Raw genomic sequence first — 23648 nt, 5'->3', positions numbered from 1 at the left:
GCCGAAAATGTTTGCGAAATTTCGCAAGTCGCGCAAAATCCTTGAGTTTCAAGGTGCGTCCTTCACTTGGCAATGAGAACGGCCTCAAATTACGGTCAAGGCGAGCGCACACTCAACCCAACTCGGCCAAACGAGAACGAGAACGAACGACTCGCTTAGCCTTGTGTGGGTTCTTGACGCGTGGTGCGGTACGCACGGCATATGAGTGCGCTTCAATACAGTTACAGCTCTGAGACGGGCTACACAATTGATTGAGCTAGGCCACCTATCGGAACTAACACTTACGCATACGAGTATAAGTAGACTCTTATATAGAGTGCACGGCGAGTAGAAGAGTTCTCCACACACATACACACACTGTTCTGACGCGAGTTGTACCGTAATATCTCGTCGCTGCGTTGTAGGGCGCAAACAAAGAGTCTCACTCGGTGGCGGATATACAAAGCAACAACAACAACAGCAACTGAAACAATAACAATAATAATACAACACGTATCTGCCAATACGCAAACACAAACAAATAAGCAAATTATTCTTTAGCCGAGGCTGTTGTGTGTCATGTGTACGTTGTTTTCTGGCCGCCTAATGAAAATGTTGCTGTTCTTGTTTTTTGTTGCTGCAATACACGTTTGTTGTACAGACAACACAATCACACACACACACACACATGCACACACACTCAGCCAACACAATAACAGCGCTGTCAGTCGTCAACACTTCGTCGTGAAGGTGGGTCATTGTGAAATGACAGCGCCGAACCAACCAGGCGCCCAGCGACCAATGGGCGGCGTCAGCAGTGTGAGCGAGACAACGAGTGTGTGGCGTGCGCTGAGTGGCGTGTGTAATGGAAGCGTTGTCTCGCTCGCGCCTGCAGCCACTGGCACGATGCTGTGCGCCGGTGCGCATTTTTGCGTTTGGAAGAAACAGGTCGAACGCACGCAAAAGACCCGCGGAAATGCGATGACGACAGACAGGCAGGCAGGCAGGGCACGGCACGTGCTCGCCGCTCTGCCCAGTGAGGACGGACAGCGAGCGGCTGTCGCGTGCTGCGCACCTGTTACTTAGTGTCATATTTCGCACAAAAGTTCTGCGACAATTTACGATTTAGACGAGAGAGAGCGAGCGAGAGCGAGTGTGAACGGAACGAACCAGCCGTTGCCGCCGCAGCGCAGCCGTTGGAATTTGAATTTGAATATAATTTAGTTTGTTCGTCGCGTTGCGTCGTGTTGATAAATTCAACTAAAGCCGCACAAAAATGTCTTAAGACGGCGACTAAGCCCGGCTAATCGGGGATAAGTGAGCCGTGTGGCTTTTAATCCGCCTTAATTAAATTCCATGCCCTCTACCAAGGAGCACTATAAAATGGTCGTCGCCCAATATGTCAGGGGTCAGCCAACAGGCGAGACATCCACGGCGAGCATGTGGCTCAATTCCCAGCAGTCGCAACTACAACAAGTTTGATTCAGCCAGCCAGAATGTATCTTAGCCAGGACGAGTTGGTGGGGCCACAGCCCTATGCGAGCTACCTCAACGACAGCTCCGGCGATGCGAGTGGCTCCGTTCTGCCCTTGGGCCATGATTATCCGGCGGAATATCAGCACATGGTGCACGCCCATTGGCGAGGCTTCCGTCAGCCCCCGATCTACTATCGCGCTGGCATCTACATAGCCTTCTGTGTACTCATGTTTCTCAACATTTTTGGCAATGGTCTGGTCATCTGGATATTCTCAACGTAAGCGAGACTTTATACGTACATTTATAGAATATTATACTTAATAGATTACCTTAAATTCCAGCTCAAAATCTCTGCGTACACCCTCCAATTTGTTAATCCTCAATCTGGCCATCTTCGATCTGTTCATGTGCACCAATATGCCGCAATATCTGGTCAATGCCACACTGGGTTACATTGCTGGCGGGGATTTGGGCTGTGAGATCTATGCGCTGTGTGGCGGAATCGCAGGCATGGGCGCTTCGAGCACGAATGCTTTTATAGCCTTTGATCGCTATAAAACCATTTCGAATCCCATTGATGGACGCCTGAGCTATGGCCAGATAATTTTGTGTATTATTTTCACCTGGATGTGGGCAACGCCCTTCTCGGTGCTGCCGCTCTTTCAGATCTGGGGTCGCTATCTGCCAGGTGAGATGTTCATGAAATTCTTTATTCTTTTTGTTGTTCTTATAAACCAGCTATGCTTATAGAGGGCTACCTGACTACGTGCACCTTTGATTACCTGACCAACACGGATGAGACCCGCCTATTTGTGCGCACCATTTTCGTGTGGGCGTATGTCATACCGATGACCATGATACTCGTCTCCTACTACAAGCTCTTCACCCACGTGCGCACCCACGAGCGCATGCTGGCCGACCAGGCCAAGAAGATGAATGTGAAATCCCTCTCGGCAAATGTTAACAATGATTCCATGAGCGTCGAGCTTAGAATTGCAAAGGCAGCTCTAATCATCTATATGCTCTTCGTGCTGGCCTGGACGCCCTACTCGGTGGTGGCCCTGATTGGCTGCTTTGGCGAGCAGCAGTTGATAACTCCGTTTATCTCCATGCTGCCCATGTTGGCCTGCAAGTCGGTCTCGTGCCTGGATCCATGGGTTTATGCTACCAGCCATCCCAAGTATCGCCTCGAGCTGGAACGGCGTCTGCCCTGGCTGGGCATACGGGAAAAACATGCCAGCACCGGGCCAACAGGTGCGCAGGAGAGCGTGGCCAGTGTGAGTGGCGATACGTTGGCAATGAGCGTGCAGAACTAAGCGGACATGGAACAGATATACATGCATATGAGACATAACTAGGTATATAGGATCAAGCAATGAACTACTAAGAGTTCCAAAAATACAAAACCAAAAAAAGTTGGCATTCAAAAAGAAACCGCGGTCAGGTGTGCATACTTTTCACATAGATAGTGCCAAGAGCTAAGTTTGAAGCAGGTAAATTGCTCAGGTTCCGTAGTCGTAGTCGCTGGCGTTGTTGCCCATGGCCGCCTGCCCGTGTCCAATGAATGGACAGTGGCATTCCAACCACCACCAACACGCGGCCAGGCAATTCAAAATTTCTCATTTCTCATTCGACGCGAATATCGCGACTGCGCCAGCTGCAAACGCTGCTGTTGCTGTTGCCTGGGGCCCCAAGCAGTCGCAGCACCGCCGTCCGCTGAAGTTGAAAAAGTTGCGCTTCTTTGTTGCTTGCGCACATCCAACCAATCCGCGTGGCCAACAGCGGCGTTTCAATTCACCGAATGTTCCACACGCTAACAGGCGAACAGACAAAACAGCACACGTTTACAACATTTCTACACTCAGTTGAAAGCCTGATTGGCTGATTGCCTGACTGCCTAACTGCCTGAGAAAGCCCATTGCACTGACGAACGATTGCCATACACTTGTATGAGTGTGTATCTGTGTGTCTAACTCTCGACTGCCAACTGACTACCGCCTGCTCTATGAGCGAGAGCGAGAGCGACAGCGAAAGCAAGAGATAGCGAACTCATTCCGCAGCGTGCCAGCAACATTACCAAATAGACCGAGCCGACGCGACGCGTCTCACCGCGACTCACGACGACAGCCAACCCGAGCCAGCAACCGAACCCAAGCGAGCAACATACACTCACCACACACTCACACACTCACACACTCGCACACACACTCCTCGGGCTGGGCCGGGGCTTCTTCTTGCTCTTTAAGAAACAACAAACATTTTTACTAGGTCTGCATGAGATTTAGCAGCATGGTCTCCACACAGCACGATTAGATTTTCAATGAAAACTCAATAGAAATTATGTTAGAAGACTCGCAACAGGTGCGACAGAGATGAATATATCGTGTAGACAAACGTGTGTAGAGCATGAGTACGCCAGTGTTTGTGTGTGTCTGCTTGTTTCTTTCTGTTTATGCGATTAGAGATGTTTCTGCTGTGGCTGCGACCTGGGCAGCATTCGTTTGATGTGCTGCTGCTTGTGCTCCATACTCTGTGCTCCTCATTGTCGAGCGGATAATCCAATTTGCGCACTCAGTCGAAAACACTTCCCCATTTCGTGTATAAGAAACACACAATTACGCTCTGCCTCTCTAATGGGCCGCTTCTCATGCGATTCGACACCACTTTGCGGTCGTTTCCCTCTTACATTGTTTGTGCGTCGTACAGTGTTCGAGTGTGGGAGAGAGGCAGGGAGAGTCAGGCGACGACGACGCGACGACGCGACGACGACTTGTTGCATGTAATAATAATAATAACGAACGAAACGGTATCTCGTAGCTGTTTAGTGGATGATTAAACTGAATTTAATCGTTTGCGAACAGGCGCACAGCATTTCGCTGTATGCGACGGCGCTATTTACGGGCGGGTTGCAGTTTCTTTTTCGAAATTAAAACGATTTCAAATTGCCCACTCAGAAGCGTCGCACAGTCAGGCACAGAGCTGTTATCTCGCTCGCACCACTGCATCGACGCACAGCGACACCGAGCTATTGCTCGTTGCCCGTTGCCAATTCGCTGCGGTGGTAGTTGGCTGCGTTGATTGGACTGTCGTTCCAGGAGCGGGTAGCAGAGTGTCCATGCACAGTCATCAAATGATTGTTCACTTCAAATAACTCGTCCGAAATGCTATATATCGTAGAAGTTATACACTTGTCTGCGCATGCCTGTTCGCAACAGGGCATTCATGCTGAGTTATTTTCAGCTCTCTCGCTTGCACTCGTCACTTTCACAATTGAGCAACTCACTTGAGCCTATTACACTCGCCGGACTCTCACTCTATCGCACGCTGTCTCTCTCTCTCTCTCTTTCGCTCTATCTCTCCGCAACACAACAAAATTGTGGCCCATTAATCGTCTTGCTATTATTTTGGCAATCCTAATATGTAATGCCAATTCATGGGGTGGGCGCCTGTTAACTAGCAGGCAACGAGCGCGCGAAAATTAACATGATGAAAATCAATAGGCGGCCAAATGGCGTCGCTCGCTGCGCCCAGTTCTGTGGCTCTGTTAGCATTTGAACGTTAAAAATTCGATTTTATAGAATGCAGCAACGCCCACAAAGGCCGCAGACGTAGACGCCGACGATGCGTCGTTGTTCGATGGCGTTTCAACAGCGTTGAACGCGTTCAGCTGCTAATTGTACAGAGTGAGAGAGAGACCTGCCCCGCCGCCTGGCCCCACTCAGCCCGCTCGAGTTGGGGTAATGGTAGGTAACAGCGGCGTCGAGTTCGAATGTCTATGTAGCTAACAGACCAGCAGCTACACATTCTGCGCGCCTCTTAGTTATTATGTCAGATCTGCAATGCGCGACTATAAAATACGTAGTCGGCCTCTGAGAATTTATTGACTCACCGCCCCCGGCACCGGGTGTGAGTTATAAAATTGATGGCATAAACTGTCATGAATTTATAAATATGAGCGCGAGGGCCACACTGTTTGCATGTGGGCCGGACATTTGCCAGCTGGTCATTGCTGTTCGCCTGCTGATATTTTTCGCTTGTATGTTGGTAACATTGTCATTTTGAGTGCTCGAGCCTCGGTGTCTCTCGCCGCAAGTGCTGCTGCTGTGACTCTGGCAACGCCGCTGTTGCCCAACCGTTCGCACCTGCAGCGCGCATGTTAAGGCTGCTAGCTGGCTGGTTGGCTGGTTGGCTGGCTGGCCGCCTCTGTGCATGTAAGAACAACTTGTTGTTGATGCGCGCCACATGCCGGCCATTTTTGTTGTGTATTGTGGTGGTTGTGCGGTTTGTGTGCACTCTCGAACATAGATATTATTTGTTGGAGGCAACCTCACAACCTCAACATTCTTGCGGTCTCGTGGCAGTGCTGTCGGGCTGCCAGATTCGATCGCTGGACGCCGCGCCACAACATATTCACCCAGGCGCGCGCTCTGGCAACCCTGCTGCCGTCGCTCTGCCCGCTATGCGCTCACTCGGCCCGCCAAACTACCGAAAACATTCCAAGCATAACAATGCCGTCTGCTTTACGCTGCTAGCCTGTTCGGGCAAGTAAGTGAAATTTCATGCAAAACCATTCTTCGGAAATTTCAAATTCCCCACATACTTTTGTGTCGCGCTGTGCACACATACTGATGCATATAAATACATATACATATATTTTATTTATTTATTTTTTTGGGTCTGCGCAATCGTGATCAAGTTGTTTGAATGGGATATTGTTGTTGACGTTCGCGATGTCGCTGAATTTGTTTATTTCGTGTATTTACTTAGTTATTGATAGCAAGTTTCGTGATTTATTGGGAACATATGTATGTATATATGTATGTATATATCTAATTTGCATTAGACTACATATGCATGTGTGCATTTTTGCTCTCAAATTTAGGGTAATTTAAATGTAACTCATACTACTGCATGAAGCACTTACGTTACAAATTACCCCATCCAAATTAGTTTAAATGGGGAAATTTGAAACGTAAAGGTCTGAAACGTGTTAGCATTATAGCTCTAAGTACATGCATGTATGTATGAATATATGTACATATGTACATTATTTGTGATACTTTAATATTAGAGAAATTACTCTATATACTTATATTTTAACTCCACTATTTTTGGTCCGCTTTCCCTCGAGTTATAACATGTTCCATTCCGAACTGCTTTCAACAATCGCTTGCAGCATGTTAGCAGACATCGCCTTGCAACATGCAACAGCAAAACAGCATCTCACATAAAAGCCAACTTGTTGCCTTGGCTCGCTGTTGGTCCAGTAAAGCAGCTAACTCGCGGCGTTTTCTGCCGCGTTGTTGTTGTTGTTATCCAATACAAGGGCATTTACTTACGCACGGCTGCTGACAGCAACGATTCCTTAAATTCAAGGTGAATCAAGTCCGATTCGGGTACAGGGCGGACAGCAATGGGAGAGACACGCGTTTAGGGTGTGCAGCTGCTCCATCTTCGGAGTTAGACGCACTATTGTCCTCTGTAAGTCCTCATTGTAACAAGCGCCCAGAATCAATGTCTTACGCATAAGTCGCCCAGACTCTGCCGTAAAGTGCATACAGCGACAACAATAAAATCAGCAGCAGCAGCAGCAGCAGCCACAGCAACAACAACAACGAAAATGCCAATGCAAAAAGTTGCCATAAAAAGAAGCCAAGCGAAATGTCGTCGCATCGCTGAAAGTCACTTTGCCTGGCGTCGCCCAAAAATAAATGCAATGCGGTCTCCATATACTCACTCAGTATTCATCCTACACACACACACACACACACACACACGCATGCAGACATACACACACACAGTAGTTGCCTTTGAGATCGCAAGTCGTTGATTAACAGTGCTCCAAGTTCATTGGCCCAACTCAAGGCGATGTGGAAGAGGAAATTGAGAAAAAATTTACAAATAAAACAAAAACGTAAAACATCATTATAAAATAACCAAGATTGTATGTTTCTTGTACGTTCTGTGCTCCCATTGGATGTTTCAGTTTCGCTCTGGTTTTGCGAACTCCTTTAAAGGTCATGATGGAGTAACAATCACATAGCTGCGTTGACGCAGCCAAAAACAAAACAAGAAAATTTCCCTTTTGTGTTTATCATAAGAATGAATAACTGCCTACAGCAAGCTCTTATACATCCGTTGAACAGCAGGGGAATACATGCAACTACATACATACATACATATGTAATACAGTGTAGATTAAATTATAGTAATTAATGCAAGAGTAATTATAATAATATTTTACATTATTCAAATGCAAATTTATACTCACACTTATTTCACTTATTCACTTAATTAATTATATTACTCTTATGTGATTGATTGGCTGTACATTTAAACTAAGCTAAATAAGTACATACATATGTACATATATATATTCGAACTCTGTTAAGTTGAGCTTTTTATTATGTACATATGTATGCAGTTTATGCAAATATATTGATGACATATACACATACATATATGTATATGTATGTGAATGGCGAAACTTTACTCATTATCTTAATTGTTTGGATTCCGGGAGAGGAAATTAAAGCTTACGCATGTTACAGCCACGCACACATAGACAGAGCTGCACTCTTTTTAAACTCTGTTAATTAACTTGTCACTTACATGGGAGAGTCTTTAAGTTGCCCAATATACAGTTTATTCTAATAGATGACACACATGCACATATACACTGGCGAAACTGCGTTCACTATATTTACTTTAGGTCTAGCAGAGAGGGAACGACAGTTTTTCGCTCTACGCCTTGCGTATGTAACGACTTTGCTAAGCTCCGCTCTTATCCGAATTATGTTGAAGAAGAGAGTTAATGCATGTTGAGAAACACACACATAGACAATGCTGCACTTGAATTCGAGATGTGTTCGTTTGGGCACTCAGTTCAGCGTGCACTGTTGAAGGAGTAGGTGCATGTCGCTTGTCTATCAAAACATACATATGTAATTTAGCATAGCCAAAAAGAAAGCTTTGATTTTAAATATTTGTTTGTTTATTTGCGTGTTACAAACATGTACATACATAAATACGTATGTATTTATTCATATAGCTTTACCAATTAATACAAGATATACATATATTGATTACCTAAGGCTAACACTTTGTCCTGGAATCGAATGGGGGCATCTAGCGGTTGTCTAAATACTGCTTAACTAAGAACCTCTAAAGTGCCGACTGAGTATATTGCATAATTTCCTTAGCTGTGTTAAAATAATATTTGGTGCCATTCAATTAGAGTTCACACAGAGATGACTCTAATGCTATAACTAATATATGTATAGGCGTGTGAATATATATAGGTATATAAAATTGTCTTTATATTTAGTAATATCAGCTCCGCTAGCAGAGCAAAGCAATGTTGCCACTCTCGTTGCCGGCAAGGAATGCTCGATTAAGTGGCAGCACCGCCAGTGAGGTGAGCACGCCTCGAAATGTTTCGGAGCGCAGTTTGGTAATGGTATGAAGGGCATGAGAGTTGGCCACATCCGCGTAGACGCCCACACGATTCCCAGTTGTGGCATAGACCAGCGAGGAGCCAACGCTTTGCAGGAAGTGGGCCGGTTCCGGCGGTGGTCTGGAAGGGATTGAAGAGTTATATTATAGGAAATTATGTAAAGAGGAAATTTCAAGGCTTATCCTACTTCAACTGATAGTGCAGAATGCCGTCGAGGGCATGCCACACGGCCAGGCTGTGATCCAGCGCCGAACTGATGAGCACCTGGTCGCTGGGCGCCGTCAGCTGCAGCAGATCACATTCCATGGGTCGCCAGTTGTTGAGCACGATGCCGGTACGCGTGTCCAGCTGGACAATGACGCCCGAGGAGAGACCGACGGCCAGCCAATGGCCCGAGGGAGCCACCGCCAGACAGCGCACCGTCGCATTGGGCAACGCGGCATGGCAGACGCGCCACTCATTCACGTACTGCATGGAGCGAGCATCGATGATCCGCACCGTGGACTCGGCTGTGCCGGCGACTACCAGCGGGGAATGTGAGGGCAGGCACTTGACGACAGTAACAGCACTATGCCGCGGTGCATCCAGTATGGCTAGAGGTCGGCCTATAAACGGATCCCACAGATGCACGCCCGAGTCACAGGAGACGACATAGCGCAGGGACTCCAGAAAACTCAGCGAGTGGATGGACTTCTTGTGCGCCGTGTAGGTAAACTGGCAGGCGGTGCTCTTACGCCCATCGCCCTCGCTGCGCAGCGACCACAATTTGACCGTCTTGTCCTTGGAGGCGGATATGAAGCTGTTCTCGTTCTCCAGCGCGTAAATGGCACGCACGGAGTTCGTGTGACCGACAAAGGACTGCAGGCGAATTTGCTTGAGATTCAGCGCCTGGTTGTCCTTCTCGCTGCGCGTCGTCTCATGCCGCCAGTAGGCCAGCCAGTTGCCCTTGAGGTGCCGTGTGCTGGGCATGTGGTCCAGCTTGTAGGCCACCATATCGAGCAGCTCCATGCTGCTGCTGGGCACCTGCAGCCGATTGCCGACGATCTGGGTGCCGAAGCTATTCGCTGCCGTCTCACAGGGCGCTGCATCTGTGACATCCGCGGGACTGATTCGATTGGCCGACTGGCTAAGCTGTGCCGTGTCCTGGCCAACGGCTGGCTGCTCATGCTCGTGGCACAGCGTGAGCACAAACTCCATGTTGCTCAGCGTGCGCTTCATTATGGACTCGCCCAGGAAGCGTAGCAGCGCCAAGTAGGCGGTATGCGCCAGCTCCGGCCCAAACACGTCGCGTAGCTCCTCCTGTGCTCGCTCCTGTTGCCCCGGACCGCCGCCCAGCGAGAGATTGGCCAGATTGCAGCTGAAGTCATTGGGCAGCCCGAAGGCCTTATTGAAGATTAGAAAGAAGGGCGCAAAGAGCGACTGGCACAGATGCTCCCGCGTCATATCCGATCCGATCCGCACGCTCAGCGCATAGCAAGCGTCTAGGAATTTGCGCGCCAGCACCGATCTGCCCAGATAGCCGCTGGGCATCAGCAGATTCGTGGAGCTCAGCAGGCGCAGTATGGGCAGCAGGATGGCATCCAGCAGTATGTGCTGCAGGTGCTCCATAATGCTGGCATCCATCAGGCAGGGCAGCATGTACTTCACCAACTGCAGCGAGCTAATGATGGCGCCCTCCAGGCTGCCCGTCATGCGCTTTGAGCAGAGGCCAATCAGCTCGCTGATGTGTGGAAAGTACTGCAGCAGCAGGAAGTTTTCCCCATAGAGTGCTGGAAAATTGAAATCGTTTTAGGGAAAAAGTTGAAGGTGTTCACTTAAGAGAGTGGGAGGTATATATTTCACTAATGCTTTCAGGATTTCAATTTGAAGAGTTCGAAAAGGTCGGCATTAGATGAGCATACCAAGAAAACATTTTCTCGAAAATTGTCATATGATGATATCACGTTACATATCATGATATGTATGCCTATGTATTAATCTCTCTAAGTAAAAATGTTTTAGTAGGTTTTTAAAATTTAAAGTAAAGTAAATAACTTTATCATAATATCGATAGACTGGTAAATGGGTGTTTTACAGTGGTTCACAGTTTATTTTTTATTGCTGTTTTCAATTATTGTTAAATGTCTTTAAAAAAATTAAAAAAATAAGAAAAATTGGTACTGTCATTCATCATGTACTTTTCAAAAGTTATTACACCCCGACCTATTCAAAATGGAAAATCAAGGTATAATGTTTCTTTTATACCTCTCTTAATTTAGATTTTCTTTTCTCGGTTGAAGTAAGCTGTGAGCCACTGTATATATGTATAGTCGGAGAACTTAAGCAGGTAGCTAAGCCCTGAGTAAGCAAGTGTGAACTATGTAGTATATATTTCCGGGAAATAACTTCTATTAAAGCCCAGTAAATTGATTAATAAATAAAAATGTCAGAATATTATTGTCAATAGATGATATCATCATTATCGTTATGCACATAGACTTACCCGCTATCGACATGAGGCATTCCAGAACCCGTGCCGCGCTGCGATCGCCCACGACCCGGGCATTGGCAATGCTGAAGTAATTGAGATTGGACGCGGTATCTGTTGATGATTCAGTTGGGCTGATGCTGCTGGCTGCTTCCGTTTCGGGCAGCAGATTCTCCTGGCCTACATAGCAGAGGGAGAGCAGCTTCAGCAGATTGCGCGTGATGTGGCGAGCCGTCAGCACCGGACCCAGGCGATGTGATAGCCAGACGAGACTCTCCGCGCTCATCTCGCTAATGCGATTATTCTGCAGGGCCTTGGCCTCGGAGATGCGCGATATGACCGACGCCTGCAGTGAGTCAGAGGCCTCGGGGTCTGCCTGTGGCACCGACTCCGCCGACTCATTGGCCGCTGTGCTGGTCACCTGGCTGATCATTTCGAAGCTATCGACGCTCTTCCTGGAGCCGATATCACAATCGATGGCGCTCAGCTGGAAGCTGCGCCGCAAGCTGCTCGCGGGTATCTCGATGGTGGGTGAGCGGGGTCCAATCAAGGGCGGGGGCAATGCAGCAGGCGGCGTCTGTCCTTGGCTCTGCAGTGAGAGCTTGTCCGGCGAGAGCTTGGCGCCGTACATGAGCTCATTGATGGCCAGCTTGTCGGGCGAGCTGCCGTCGGATTCGCGTGCCTCCTCCGCAATGGCCGTGGACGAGGGACGCATATCGAAGGAATCGATCGATTTGTTCTCCTGATCCTCCTCGAATGTGAAGAGCTCTTCAACGTCTGGCTTAGGCTCCGCTTGTACGACTGGCAGCTCCTCCACGGCATAGCTGAGATTCTTGCTGGTGCGTCGACTGCCCGCGCTATGGTAGTGATAGCCATTGCCCTGCTCCGGTTCCTTGTAGCCACCGACGGCTTCGATAAGCGGCGCAATGAAGTGCTGCAGAAAGCAGCGCAGGCCGAAGCGCACGATCAGGCGCAGCAGGAAGCTGTGATGATAGAGCTTCACAGATTTCCTAGACTTGAACGAGCTGCTCGAGGAGAAGCGCAAGTGCCCTCCATTGTTGTTGCCGCTGCTCGTGCTGCTGTTGGCCTCGTCCACCAGGGCGCTGCTCTCCACGTCGTACAGCTTCAGCAGAGGCTGCAGCAAATGCTGTTGCGTCTGGGCAATGCCCAAGGCCTGGGCCACGGGATCGAAGAGATTCCAGGCCGTCAGTATCGATGTGCGTTCGTCCCGCAGCAGATCTATGATGTGGGGCAGCAGCAGTTCCACGGGTGCAAACTGCTCGTAGGCATACGAGAGGGGTTCCAGCAGGCGGCGCACATGGGCACAGGAGGACATCACCTTGCACTCGGCTATTTTGCGCTCGAAGAGCACCCGCTGCCGGTCCAGCTCGGTGTAGCGGGCACACTCACTGCCGCCGCTACAGTTGAGATGCGTGAGCAGGTCGAGCAGCTCGAAGTTGAGCTGGAAGGCGTGCAGGGAGCGCACAAACGCATAGACGGCAATGTAGTGACTGGGAAAGGGCAGCAGCGCCAGGCTGAACATCGGCTCCAGCAGCTGGGCCGCACTCGTCGGCACGGGTAGACCCTGAATTGGATATCCTTCGCTGCGCTCCAGCTGCAGCAGCTGACGCACCACACGACGCACCGGCATCGGCAGCTCCTGGCTATGAATCTGGGTGAGTGTGCGGCACGCAGCCAACCTGCATTCGAAGCTCGCACTCGGCCCATTGCTGGTCAGCAGCGGTCGCAGACGCTGCATGGCAAACAGCTCCACAATGAGGCAGCCCAGCACCTGCAGCTCTCGCGTTCGGCCATCGCTCAGCAGCTGCTGCAGACTCTGTTGGCGTCGCGTCGGCGGTACCAGCAAATTCTTGGAATTGGTCTGAATTGCGCCATCGAATGCGAACAGTTGATTCGTGAACGAATGCTCCGCCGAATTGTGCTCGAACAGCAAGTCGCTGCTTATCATTTTCTCCTCTGGATTGGCCGAGGCGCGCTGCTGTGGAAAGGTGCGCGCATAGAAGGTCTCCAGCGTCTCCAGCTGCTGCAGCAGCAGTGCCGGATTATATTGCTCCGGCAGCTCAATGAAATTGGTCATATTGTAGAAGTTGGAGCCGGAGCCCGATGGCTCATCGCTCGGACGCAGCGACATGCGTGGCGAGCTGTTCTCGATGGAGCCACTGCTCTTGCTGTTGGAGGCTGCGTGCAGGTTATCGCTGCTTTTGGCCAGGCGCCTGTTGGTGTGGCTAATGTTGTTGCCATAGAGCTGGGACATGCGCGGCGCCGTCTTGTTGAACCACGGCGACACATAGCGACGCGGCGGATGCGCCTGCGTGAATAGCTGCACGATGCCGCGCTGGCTGAGATTGCAGTGCTGATCCACGAGGCTGAGGCAGACGTTTTTGGACTTAATGGCCGCCTTGCCGCTGAGCTTGTAGCTGTACAAAAAGGAAATATGCATATGAGGAGAGAGTGTTTAATTGAAGCCATGCTAACATTACCCGAAGTTGAGGTCAATCCAATGATGCAGTCGCTCGCTTACGTGCTGCGACTCCAGCGCTTCGCGATGCTTGCATATGAAGTCCTCGGGACAAGTGGCCCACGCCGGCAGCTCCAGATCGGGCAGGTCCTCGTGTATGCTCTTGAATATCATGGGATCCGAGTAGAACTCGGGAATGCATTCGTCGGGCGTCCATTCCTGTAGGCGCTGTATCGACACCGGATACTCGGCGGGCACCCAAATGGGTCGCACATGGGCGCAGAGTATGGACTGGGGTGTGCGTCGTGCCATATACACAAAGTACGTGATCTCCGAGAGAAAATCGGATACATGGTGGGCCACCTGCAGCTGCTCCACAGGCGTCACAGCCTCGGCAGTCGCGTGCTGGCTGCCATGCGTATACATGAGATCCAGATGGACGTCGCCCTTGTTGAGGCGATACTTGCTTTTGGTCAGATCACGCCAGTTGTGGCCGTTGCGGGCCGCAAAGTCCGTGACCCAAGGCATAATGTGGTGATGGGCAGCATTCGTGAGGCTTCTGCCGCAGGCATTGTTGAGAATGGTGAGATAATCGAAGTTGGACAGTTGTCCATTGCACCACATTTCGCAGTATTCGCGGAGATTGAACTGAGCCGGATCGTAGGCCAGCTTGAGATCGATGGTGCTGCTGGACGGCAGCTGTTCGGGTGAGCCGGGCAACTCCGGACAGCTCAGTGGCGACATGTCCACCGCTGGCGACTGCTCGCCCATCAGCAAATTGCACTGCAGGCGCGGCAGCACCTGCAGCCAGAGATTCTCGCGCATCATCACGTGCTGCAGTCGCAGATCACCCAGAAACAGGCCCTGCGACTGCAAATACCTTGATAGCTGTAACAGCTGGTAGATGATAAATAGCGTCTTATTGTAGCCCCGGCCCAGCAGGGCAGGACTGTAGCTGATGCAGTCATACAGGCTGCACTCCAGCGCTGGCGGATAGTGAAAGATGCAGAATTGTGTGCTCGTCTCAATGGCCACCAAAGCGGACAGCACATTGGCATGACAGTCGCCGGTCAAGTTCACATCAGTGTCACAGATTCCATCACCCTCCTGTTGACACGTGATCACTGGGCAATTGTAGATTCGTTGTATCAGTTCCCGGAGCACCACATCATGTGGCTGAAAACCTCCGACGTTCGCTGGCATCTGCTTGGACTGGGTGCCTGCATTACCCCTACATTGCTTGACATGGGCGCCTGCATATTGCTTGTAGGCTGCCTCCCACAGCTGCTTGAAGTTGAGATTAGCTACATTGGCTACAGCCTGTGAGTAGCTTAGAGGGAAGTGCGTATTATCACCGTTTGCTCCTCTTGCTGGCAAGGGATGGACTTTGCGTTGCGGCTGTTTGCGATAAGTTTGCACTAATATGCGCGTCCAGGGATGCTCCAGTTGCCCCGTGGGATGTGCGCGTCTGTCCAGCTGGGGCCAGGCTGGGAATTGGGAAAGTTTGCGATGACGTTCCAAAGCTTGCAGCCAGCCCTTATCGCATATCAGTTTGTAGAGGCCGTCGTCTGATTCACATACAACATGTTGGGGATTAATACCGATTTCTAGCCATATCGCGTCGTCGCTATCGCTCATGTCTAGGCCTCCGACATCCACCTCCAACTATGTGAAGTTAGTTTCAACACAAAAACAATACGACTTGTGCAAAAATAGAGGTGGACATGAGTTACAAATTCTGCGTACGATAGGTAGTATGGATGAGCCAAACGATATATTTGAGTATAAATAACAATTAAAATGTTAACTAATAAATTAACTCATAATAATAACAATATTGTACTGACGATCAAATTGTAACTATTTACTAATTCCAAATATCTTTTGCATTACAGCCATTCATTTAAAGTGCTCGAATTGTATAGCTAAATATTGTGTGATATATCGCAAATTCAATCGCGATGTTTCGCAACACTATCAGCTGTGCTCGATGAGCCCAAAAAATACCAAAGAAAAACGATTATTATTTGACTTGCGATAACGTTTTTCGATAACGTTTGAAATTTGTTAAGCTTTGAAGCATGTTGCACGTTAAACGTATAGCATTGTATACTTTCACCGCTAAGCCATCAGTTGAAGGTTAAATCGACTTATTTTTGGGTATTTAGAAAACCACTCGATGTCAGGTCAACGGCCAACAAATATGTGACGAGTTCAAAAGGCCGACAGCATCAACAATGCTGCGAAAACACTTGATGATATCTTGTTGACTGGTCCCACAAGCCAATGCCATATTATTGTTATTGTAAAGAATCGCGCAAAGAAAAATAAAAATATTTACATTCTTTCATTTGCGGTTCCGCAAACAGTAAACTTTATTTATAAGTAATCTGCCTTAATATATTGCATGGCAATCTACTGCAATGGGCGTATTTTCACTTTCGTCGCTTCGTTATCAGCGAACTGTGATTATTATTTACTTATGCAAAATATGAATATGTATATGTGTGTTCCATTGCCTCGCTGTTATGTTAGATTTCAATAAAACGGATAACAGGCAGGATATGTATGTTAATGCTTTTCCTTTATCTCTCTTCTTCTTCTTTTTCACGGATTTTTATTTCACATGCCGCTTGCCTCGTGAACAGTCTAATCTTATCAACAAACGTCTGCAGACTTGAGATTCTATGCTACCTTTATTATTATTATTGAATTCGTAAATATTTATTTACGTTAGCCCTGCTGTCGGCAAACTTCACTTGAGCACATTATTACACCTGTTCGTAAGGTCAAGGTGTTTCATTGTCTGACTCGCTTTTGTTTGTGAGGGTGTGTGTCTGTATTGGTATGCATGTGTGTGTGTGTTTGTATGTAAATTAGTTACTTTTATCACACATTTGCCGTAGAGCCCACCAAATGAAGCCATTATAACAGGTAAATGTAAAGAGTGGATCATTCATCTATAGAAGAAAACCCCGTTAATAGACAGACAAATATACTTTGTATAGGAATACTCAATTATTGAATTCTCTACAGTTGAATTTAGTCAGGAGAACTCCCATACACCGAATGCATTTCACTTCCGTCCTAATAAAATGCCGGCTAAAAATAGATTTTAACACATTTAATTCATGAGAGATGTTTCTGAATTTTCGATTTCATAATGCGTTACGCCCCCAGCTACTGCATCGGAATCCGGCTGAGCTTATTAGGAAACACTCGACCAAATATTTAAAAACAAAAAAACGCTTCAATTAAATATTTAACTCAGTTGACAAGCGAACAGACAGTATTTGCATGCTAAAGGTTCTTACGGCTTTTCACACTTTTAATGACTTGTGTATATTAAAATTTGTTTTGCATGCATATTATATGAGTTGTGCACAGGTGTTTACAGGCTTGCCTCCCTGATTAGTTGAGGGATTTTTTTTTTTTTTTTTTTTTTTTTTTTTTTTTTAATAAATTCTTTATCATATTTGATGTACCTAGTATAGAATATAATTGGGGCATTTAAAGAGCCTTCGAAAAGTGTTGGGAAATTCTCTATATAATTTATGTGTGTGTTGTTTTAAAGGCTCTATAAATGCAATCGAACCATTAATAAGCCGCACGCGCAATCAAGATATTAAGATATTACGAATTTCGATGACACACCTACTAAAAGTAACAGCTGAGAATACTGCAGTCGGGCTTAGCTGACTGCATGATACTCGTTTAGGGATTATATAGCAAATATATATATATTTATAAAAATAGCAATATTTTTGTGTTTACCTCGCTCTCTGTGGGTGTATGAAAAATGTCTTACAAACTTATACGATAAGATTAAGCCGCATATATTGATATATACACAATTTTAAGTCTCTAGCCAAATAGTTTAGACTTCATAAGGAGGCACAGACAGTTGCACCAACAACATATACCCATTTCACATCATGAGCGAGTATAAAGAAGCAAAAGAAATAAAATAACCACAGTTAGATTTACATTCAGATAGGTGAATTGGCGGCGTGCGACTTCAATAAACTGAGTCACATGCTGTCAGATTTATATCGGATATATGCTTCACTATTGTGCCTCATGTCGAAAATAGAGACCCTAAATCTTATCTACTTCTGGCTGCAGTGTGCAGAGTGCGGTGCGAGTCTTTTTTTTTTTAAAGTCACCGAAGCCAAGCGATGCTCTGTGGTACAAAAGTCATTGCTGGCGCTATAAAGATTAGACTGTATATTACTATTAGTACCGCTGTAAACGCTATATTTAAGATAGCAAGTTCTAGTTGGCTTTACGACATGTACATAAGTTAGATAATGCGACTGAAGGAATACCATTTGCTAAACTGAAAAACACAATCAAATGGAAAATAATTGAAAAAAAGAAAACAACAAAGCGGCAGGGTAAAGATCAAATCGTGCTAACCGATTCCAATAAACATACATATTGATACATATACACCTCAATTTTAGTTGACAGCCTTCAATTTGCTGGTACCCTCCTCGAGATTACTAAAATCAACTCTTGTGTTTGATAGCTAGATAGGCAATTGTACGTGTTCCACTCCAGCCAAAGTAGTTCAAGTCTCGTGACAACTTTTTATGACAATTCCAACTTGTGGATAATATCTGAACTAACTAGGCAAGTCAGTTGAAAACCTGCGCTAGCTTTTACTGGCCGCGACCCTCAAAATGTCAAAAGCTGTCTTTGTGGTAAGCTTTTTTAATTGCTTATGTATTAACTGGTTTGTCTCTATTTATCTCTCTCTCTCTCTCTCTCTCTTTCTCTCTCTCTGTGTCTTTGTATGGTGGTTACCCTCATGAGCTATGACCTCTTCTGAAACAAATTGTTTACTTACTTTATTTCTGTTCATGTAATGTTCATGGCATAACTTCTTAGTTGTATAACTAAATAAATAAAAACAACAAAAATCCCCTACTATTTGCATATTTTATAGACTTTCCAGTTGCTAATTTGTATTCGTCAATTCCCAAACAATTGAGAGTCTAGTTTTAGGTATACATATATATTTTTAAGTGATATAGTCATAGCGGTTGAAGAACAATATGAAATTTAAATGCAAAATAATTATAATATTATATATAATTAATAATGTAACTATAATATAATATAATAATGCATTTATAATGAAATATAGTACAACAAAAATTATATTTTAACTTTATCATATTATATTATTGATATAGTACATATGTTTAATTATTAGTTTTGTTATATACTATTATATTATTATTATATTGTTATATATTATTAATTTTGTATATATTGAAAACTATGTACTATTTTCTGATATTTTATGGTAGAGCTCAAGAAGAGGCATGATCCTCTTTGAAGTCTTTCTATATATTATATATCTATTTCTATATATTATATATCTATTTATTTATCTCAAACTATCAATTTATCTGTATGCTAATGAATCTAACTATCTTTTTTTTACGAATATATCTATAGATAGATAAATATATCTATCATACTATAGAGAGGTTTAACAATAAACGGCAAATTGTCTAACTATCTTAACAAAATACATAAAGCTTTTCAATTTCAATTAGCATATAAAATTATACAAATAATTGTGGCTAAAAAGTGCAAATTATTATTTATCTATTTTTAAAATGCTTTAATCACCTACTAACTACTGCTAGCTAGAATTATATTGTAATTGAATTAAAATTGAAACAAGTTTTCTCGTTTTTCCCCCTCAGCACAGTTCGATGTAACCCAAATACAAATATTATAAGCATATACAGAATTCTGTATACATATATGTACATATATATAGATTCGATTCGAGCTGAAACTTCTTGAGAGATACAAGGTCAGGGGCAGCAATGCACATTTGAAGTCATCTCTTAATTACGATTATGATCATGATCATTACGATTGTTTACCGAGCCAGTGACATATGGGCGCAGAGTGTGATCCAGCTGCTGTTCGGGGGATTTCCTTGCCCTGTCCCAATATAAATGAGAGTGAGGTTCGCAGTTGACACTTGAACATGGGAAACGTTTCTCACTGACATTGGGATTGCAGTCGGCTATTATTTCTGACTTGAAGAGCTAATCAAGTGCACATTCTGCAGCGCCTTCTCGCCCAGTGGCGTCTGTCTGCCTTGGGGTGGGGGGCATATCAATAGTTGTTTTGCCTACGCCTTTCGTTGCTGTCTTAATTGACCCAAGCGCTGAATGCGGCGCCTATTGGAGCTCGGTTCGAGTTACAGTTCCATCAATTCGAAAGGTCACAGTCCGCACTCTACTGATTGACAAAACTCTTGCCGAGACGAGCGACAGAGCCATAAATAGACGGCCATCCATAAAGGCTTTTCGTTTCGTACGCCTCAATTAATTTGCTCGAATAAATAACGCAAAATACTCGAATGGAAGTTAGATATTGAGAGTATGAGCAGTCTGAGTCCATTTTTGTATTATATATATATCTATATATATTTATATATATAAAGAGCATACCAGTTGTAACCGGAAATATTTTCGGTCATGGACACGTGGATAGCGGTTTTAGCCGGATTTGGGACTTTACATGGAAATATACCCGGCTTTTGTATTCATTTTCAGAAATACCCTAACTAGAGGGCTTTTGTCGAATTTGCTGCCAGACAGTTTTACAAAGTTAATAAGTTGTTAATTATATTATTATAATTAAATATGATATGATATAATATATTGGCGATATTTTTGTTTTTGGAAAAAGAGACGTTAATATGCACATATTATTAAATAATATAAAAACGAGTCAGAATCTTACAAACATATAAAAACAAATCAAAAAAATTTTTTTTAATAACAAAAGTAAAAAATCCATTTCTGAAACAGTTAAAATATAAAACATTTCATAAATAATGTTAAAAATATAATAACAATAAAATCAAGTACAAATAAAAAATAAAATAGATTAAATAAAATAAGTTACTAAAACATTTCTTTATATTTTATTGTTTTTATATTTAGCAATAAAATTAAAATATAAATAATATGAAAATATAAAATATTAATAACGTTTTGTAAAATAATTACAAAAATAAATGAATTAAAATTACAAATTTAATAAAAAATCCTGAAAGGGAAATGAATTTTGAAATGTAGAATCTATAAAAATGTATAAATTAAAGGCTTTAAATATAGTTTTATTGAAAAGGGTATTTGAAATACGTCATACTGGAGTGATATGTTCTTTCGATGATTATTTGGCATAATTTTTGTTGATTAAAATGATGTACAAACAATTCAATTTCAATTGCAGAATGGCTCTTTATGATCTGGTATGCTGCAAGTCAGCAGGCCAATTGAAGAACCAACAGCAACAGCAACAACAATAACAGCAACAACTACAATGAAGATCATCACACGCAGCTCAACCGAGCTGTCTGTCAGATCGTTTGGGATTGGATTGTGTCACATGCGTGGGTCATTTGATACGTCTGTCTGGATGGAGGATGCGCTCTTTAATTTAAGCTGTCGACATTCATTGAGCCACATATATGTATGTGGAGTTCTTCAGGGTTAGCTGGGGAGGGCGGGAGAGCGAACCATAAATATGCTGATAGCATTAGCAATTAATAAATATGTTTTATTAGTGGCCGTTATTATCAATTAATACGCCATTTAATTTTTGGGCACTTTTTAACATATTTCTTAGAAATGGCATATTTGTATACACATATATCATATATATAGTATAATAATATATCATATGCATAGTTTGCAGTTTGTTAAGTGCTTGGTCTTGATAATCAGACTCTTGTTGAGTTCAATCGCTGTTCGTTTTCTCTGCAGCCTGAACAAAGTGTGCCATTGATAATAAAATAAAAAACGTGGCTGATAAACCTGCAGTGTTCGTAATACACACTTGCAGAGAAATATATGTATATTCATACATATATATAGGGCATAATACTTAACTGTCGCCAAGCACCGAGCCTTTCGCTTGATAAATAATCTATAATCCAAAGCCGATTGTGATTTGTTTTAATCTCTATAAATGTACATAGTTGTGGTTAATACATATAATAGGGGCTTTCGAAATCTAACGTAGTTAGATAACGCTCGTATTTGATTGTCTTTGGCATACGGATCACGTTGCGCCTATAACAATTAAACACTGGCAATGATCATTCATTTAGATCGTTCATTTACTGGTTTTAGGCCACAGCTCGAGTAGCGCTCATCAAAGAACTATGTAGTAAATAATACTTTTACAATTAATATATATGTATATACTGTATACATATAATGTATCTATCTTAACTCAACCGCAATAAACCGCACAATTTGCACCAAGCTAATGGCGAATATTGTAAAACAGAAAAAATCAAAAACAAAAACAAAAATAATACTGCTGTTAACCGATTTTGGTTAGAATTATAGATGTAGTTGCATATTAACTACTTGCATACCTGGTATATAGTTGTACATAGCGTGCTCGCTCAACTAATAGTAAAGCCATTCACTTTAGCACCTAGCTAGAACCAGCTACGGACACCTCCTCCTTCTCCAGCTGTCTCTCCCCCCTCGTCTAAAAACATTGTTTAATTGCATTTCACAAAGAAAAACTCAAAACAAAAAAACTAAACTATTGTACAAGTTAGGTTTATTTTGTTTAGTTTTGTATTTGTAAGAGATTTGGCTGGCAAACGTTGTTGCAGGTATTGAATACTCTGTTTCTGATAATGAAGCTTTTCTTTGACAGTTTGTCATAAATTAGCTGAGAGTAATTAAGCGGAATCCCGTGGGAAATTTCAGACTAACTGAGTACCCTTAATACATAATGCTAGCCTATGCCTAATGGATTTTACATTTATGTTGCTATATTAAAAAAATGATTTGTATTCAAGATGAATATCTACATGTGAAATTCGATAGCTCAAACTCGTATGGCTCCACAATTATGTTGAACAAATGGATATGGAAAACGATTTATGTAGATATAGAAGAACTGATTGTAAAATTGAGGTGTGTTTAGTATAGAAAACCAATTTATATTTCACATTTGTATGTTACTAGTTTTTGTAGATCAAACAGATGTGCTAGATAGATCTAGTTAGAGTTTGTGCCTATATATCTATTCAATAGCATATATACCCCATAGGTTAAAATGTTAGTAAAGGGTATCATTTGTATAGACAATTGTTTTAACTTGAAGTTTAATGACCATTTGCTACAGTTAAACCCTTATATGTAGCCATTGGTACTTTAGTATAGTTGTTTATTCTATAATATTTGTAGCGCGTGTTCGATAAGTACATGATTCACTGCGAAAACCCGTTAAAATATTCAATACAGCTCCGAATCGAAAGTTAAATGAAACGAAAATGAATTTGTACAATGAAAAAATGAGAAGTATATAATAAACACAACGTTCCTTGGGCGGGAACGCACGGAGCATGTAAAAGACTTCGACGACGACGACGACGACGACGACGACGATGGCGATGGCGTCGACAACGTCGTTGACCACGAGGACGGGCCATTCGGCCAGATAGCGTTTTTTATAAGTGGGGTCTCTTAAAACTATATAAGCGTAGAGTGTGTATGGGCACACACACACAAACATACATGTAGAGCTTGCGATTCCTTGACGTATTGATCGACGCTGGCTGCGACGCCAGCAGCAATAACTCTCAACAGCAGTTGGAGCAGCACACAGCAGAGCAGAGAAGCAGCAGCAGCAGCAGCAACTGAGCAGCTGCGACTGAGCTGCGCAGCAGCAGCAGCGCTTATCTGTTCGCATATAAACTAAAGTCAGTGGAAATAATTTCT

At 44.2% G+C, this 23648-nt stretch overlaps 2 protein-coding genes across 2 annotated transcripts; one reads left to right on the top strand and one right to left on the bottom strand.

Moving 5' to 3' along the window:
* Nucleotides 1-1379: 1379 nt before the first annotated feature.
* On the top strand, nucleotides 1380-2889 carry LOC6576072 (opsin Rh5). Its single transcript, XM_002002039.4, has 3 exons — nucleotides 1380-1732; nucleotides 1797-2143; nucleotides 2206-2889. Exons 1-3 carry the CDS (start codon nucleotides 1476-1478, stop codon nucleotides 2769-2771), a joined length of 1170 nt encoding a protein of 389 aa, XP_002002075.1. The 5' UTR covers nucleotides 1380-1475; the 3' UTR covers nucleotides 2772-2889.
* Nucleotides 2890-8753: 5864 nt separating this feature from the next.
* On the bottom strand, nucleotides 8754-15577 carry LOC6576071 (WD repeat-containing protein 81). The gene is made up of 4 exons (XM_002002038.4): nucleotides 13880-15577; nucleotides 11394-13816; nucleotides 9099-10680; nucleotides 8754-9031 (listed from the first exon to the last, which is right to left on the bottom strand). Exons 1-4 carry the CDS (start codon nucleotides 15493-15495, stop codon nucleotides 8797-8799), a joined length of 5856 nt encoding a protein of 1951 aa, XP_002002074.1. The 5' UTR covers nucleotides 15496-15577; the 3' UTR covers nucleotides 8754-8796.
* Nucleotides 15578-23648: the final 8071 nt, after the last annotated feature.

The sequence above is a fragment of the Drosophila mojavensis genome, unplaced genomic scaffold, assembly GCF_018153725.1.
Source record: "Drosophila mojavensis isolate 15081-1352.22 unplaced genomic scaffold, ASM1815372v1 contig_36, whole genome shotgun sequence".
NCBI lineage: Eukaryota > Metazoa > Arthropoda > Insecta > Diptera > Drosophilidae > Drosophila > Drosophila mojavensis.
This window is presented reverse-complemented; position numbering and strand designations above follow the sequence as displayed.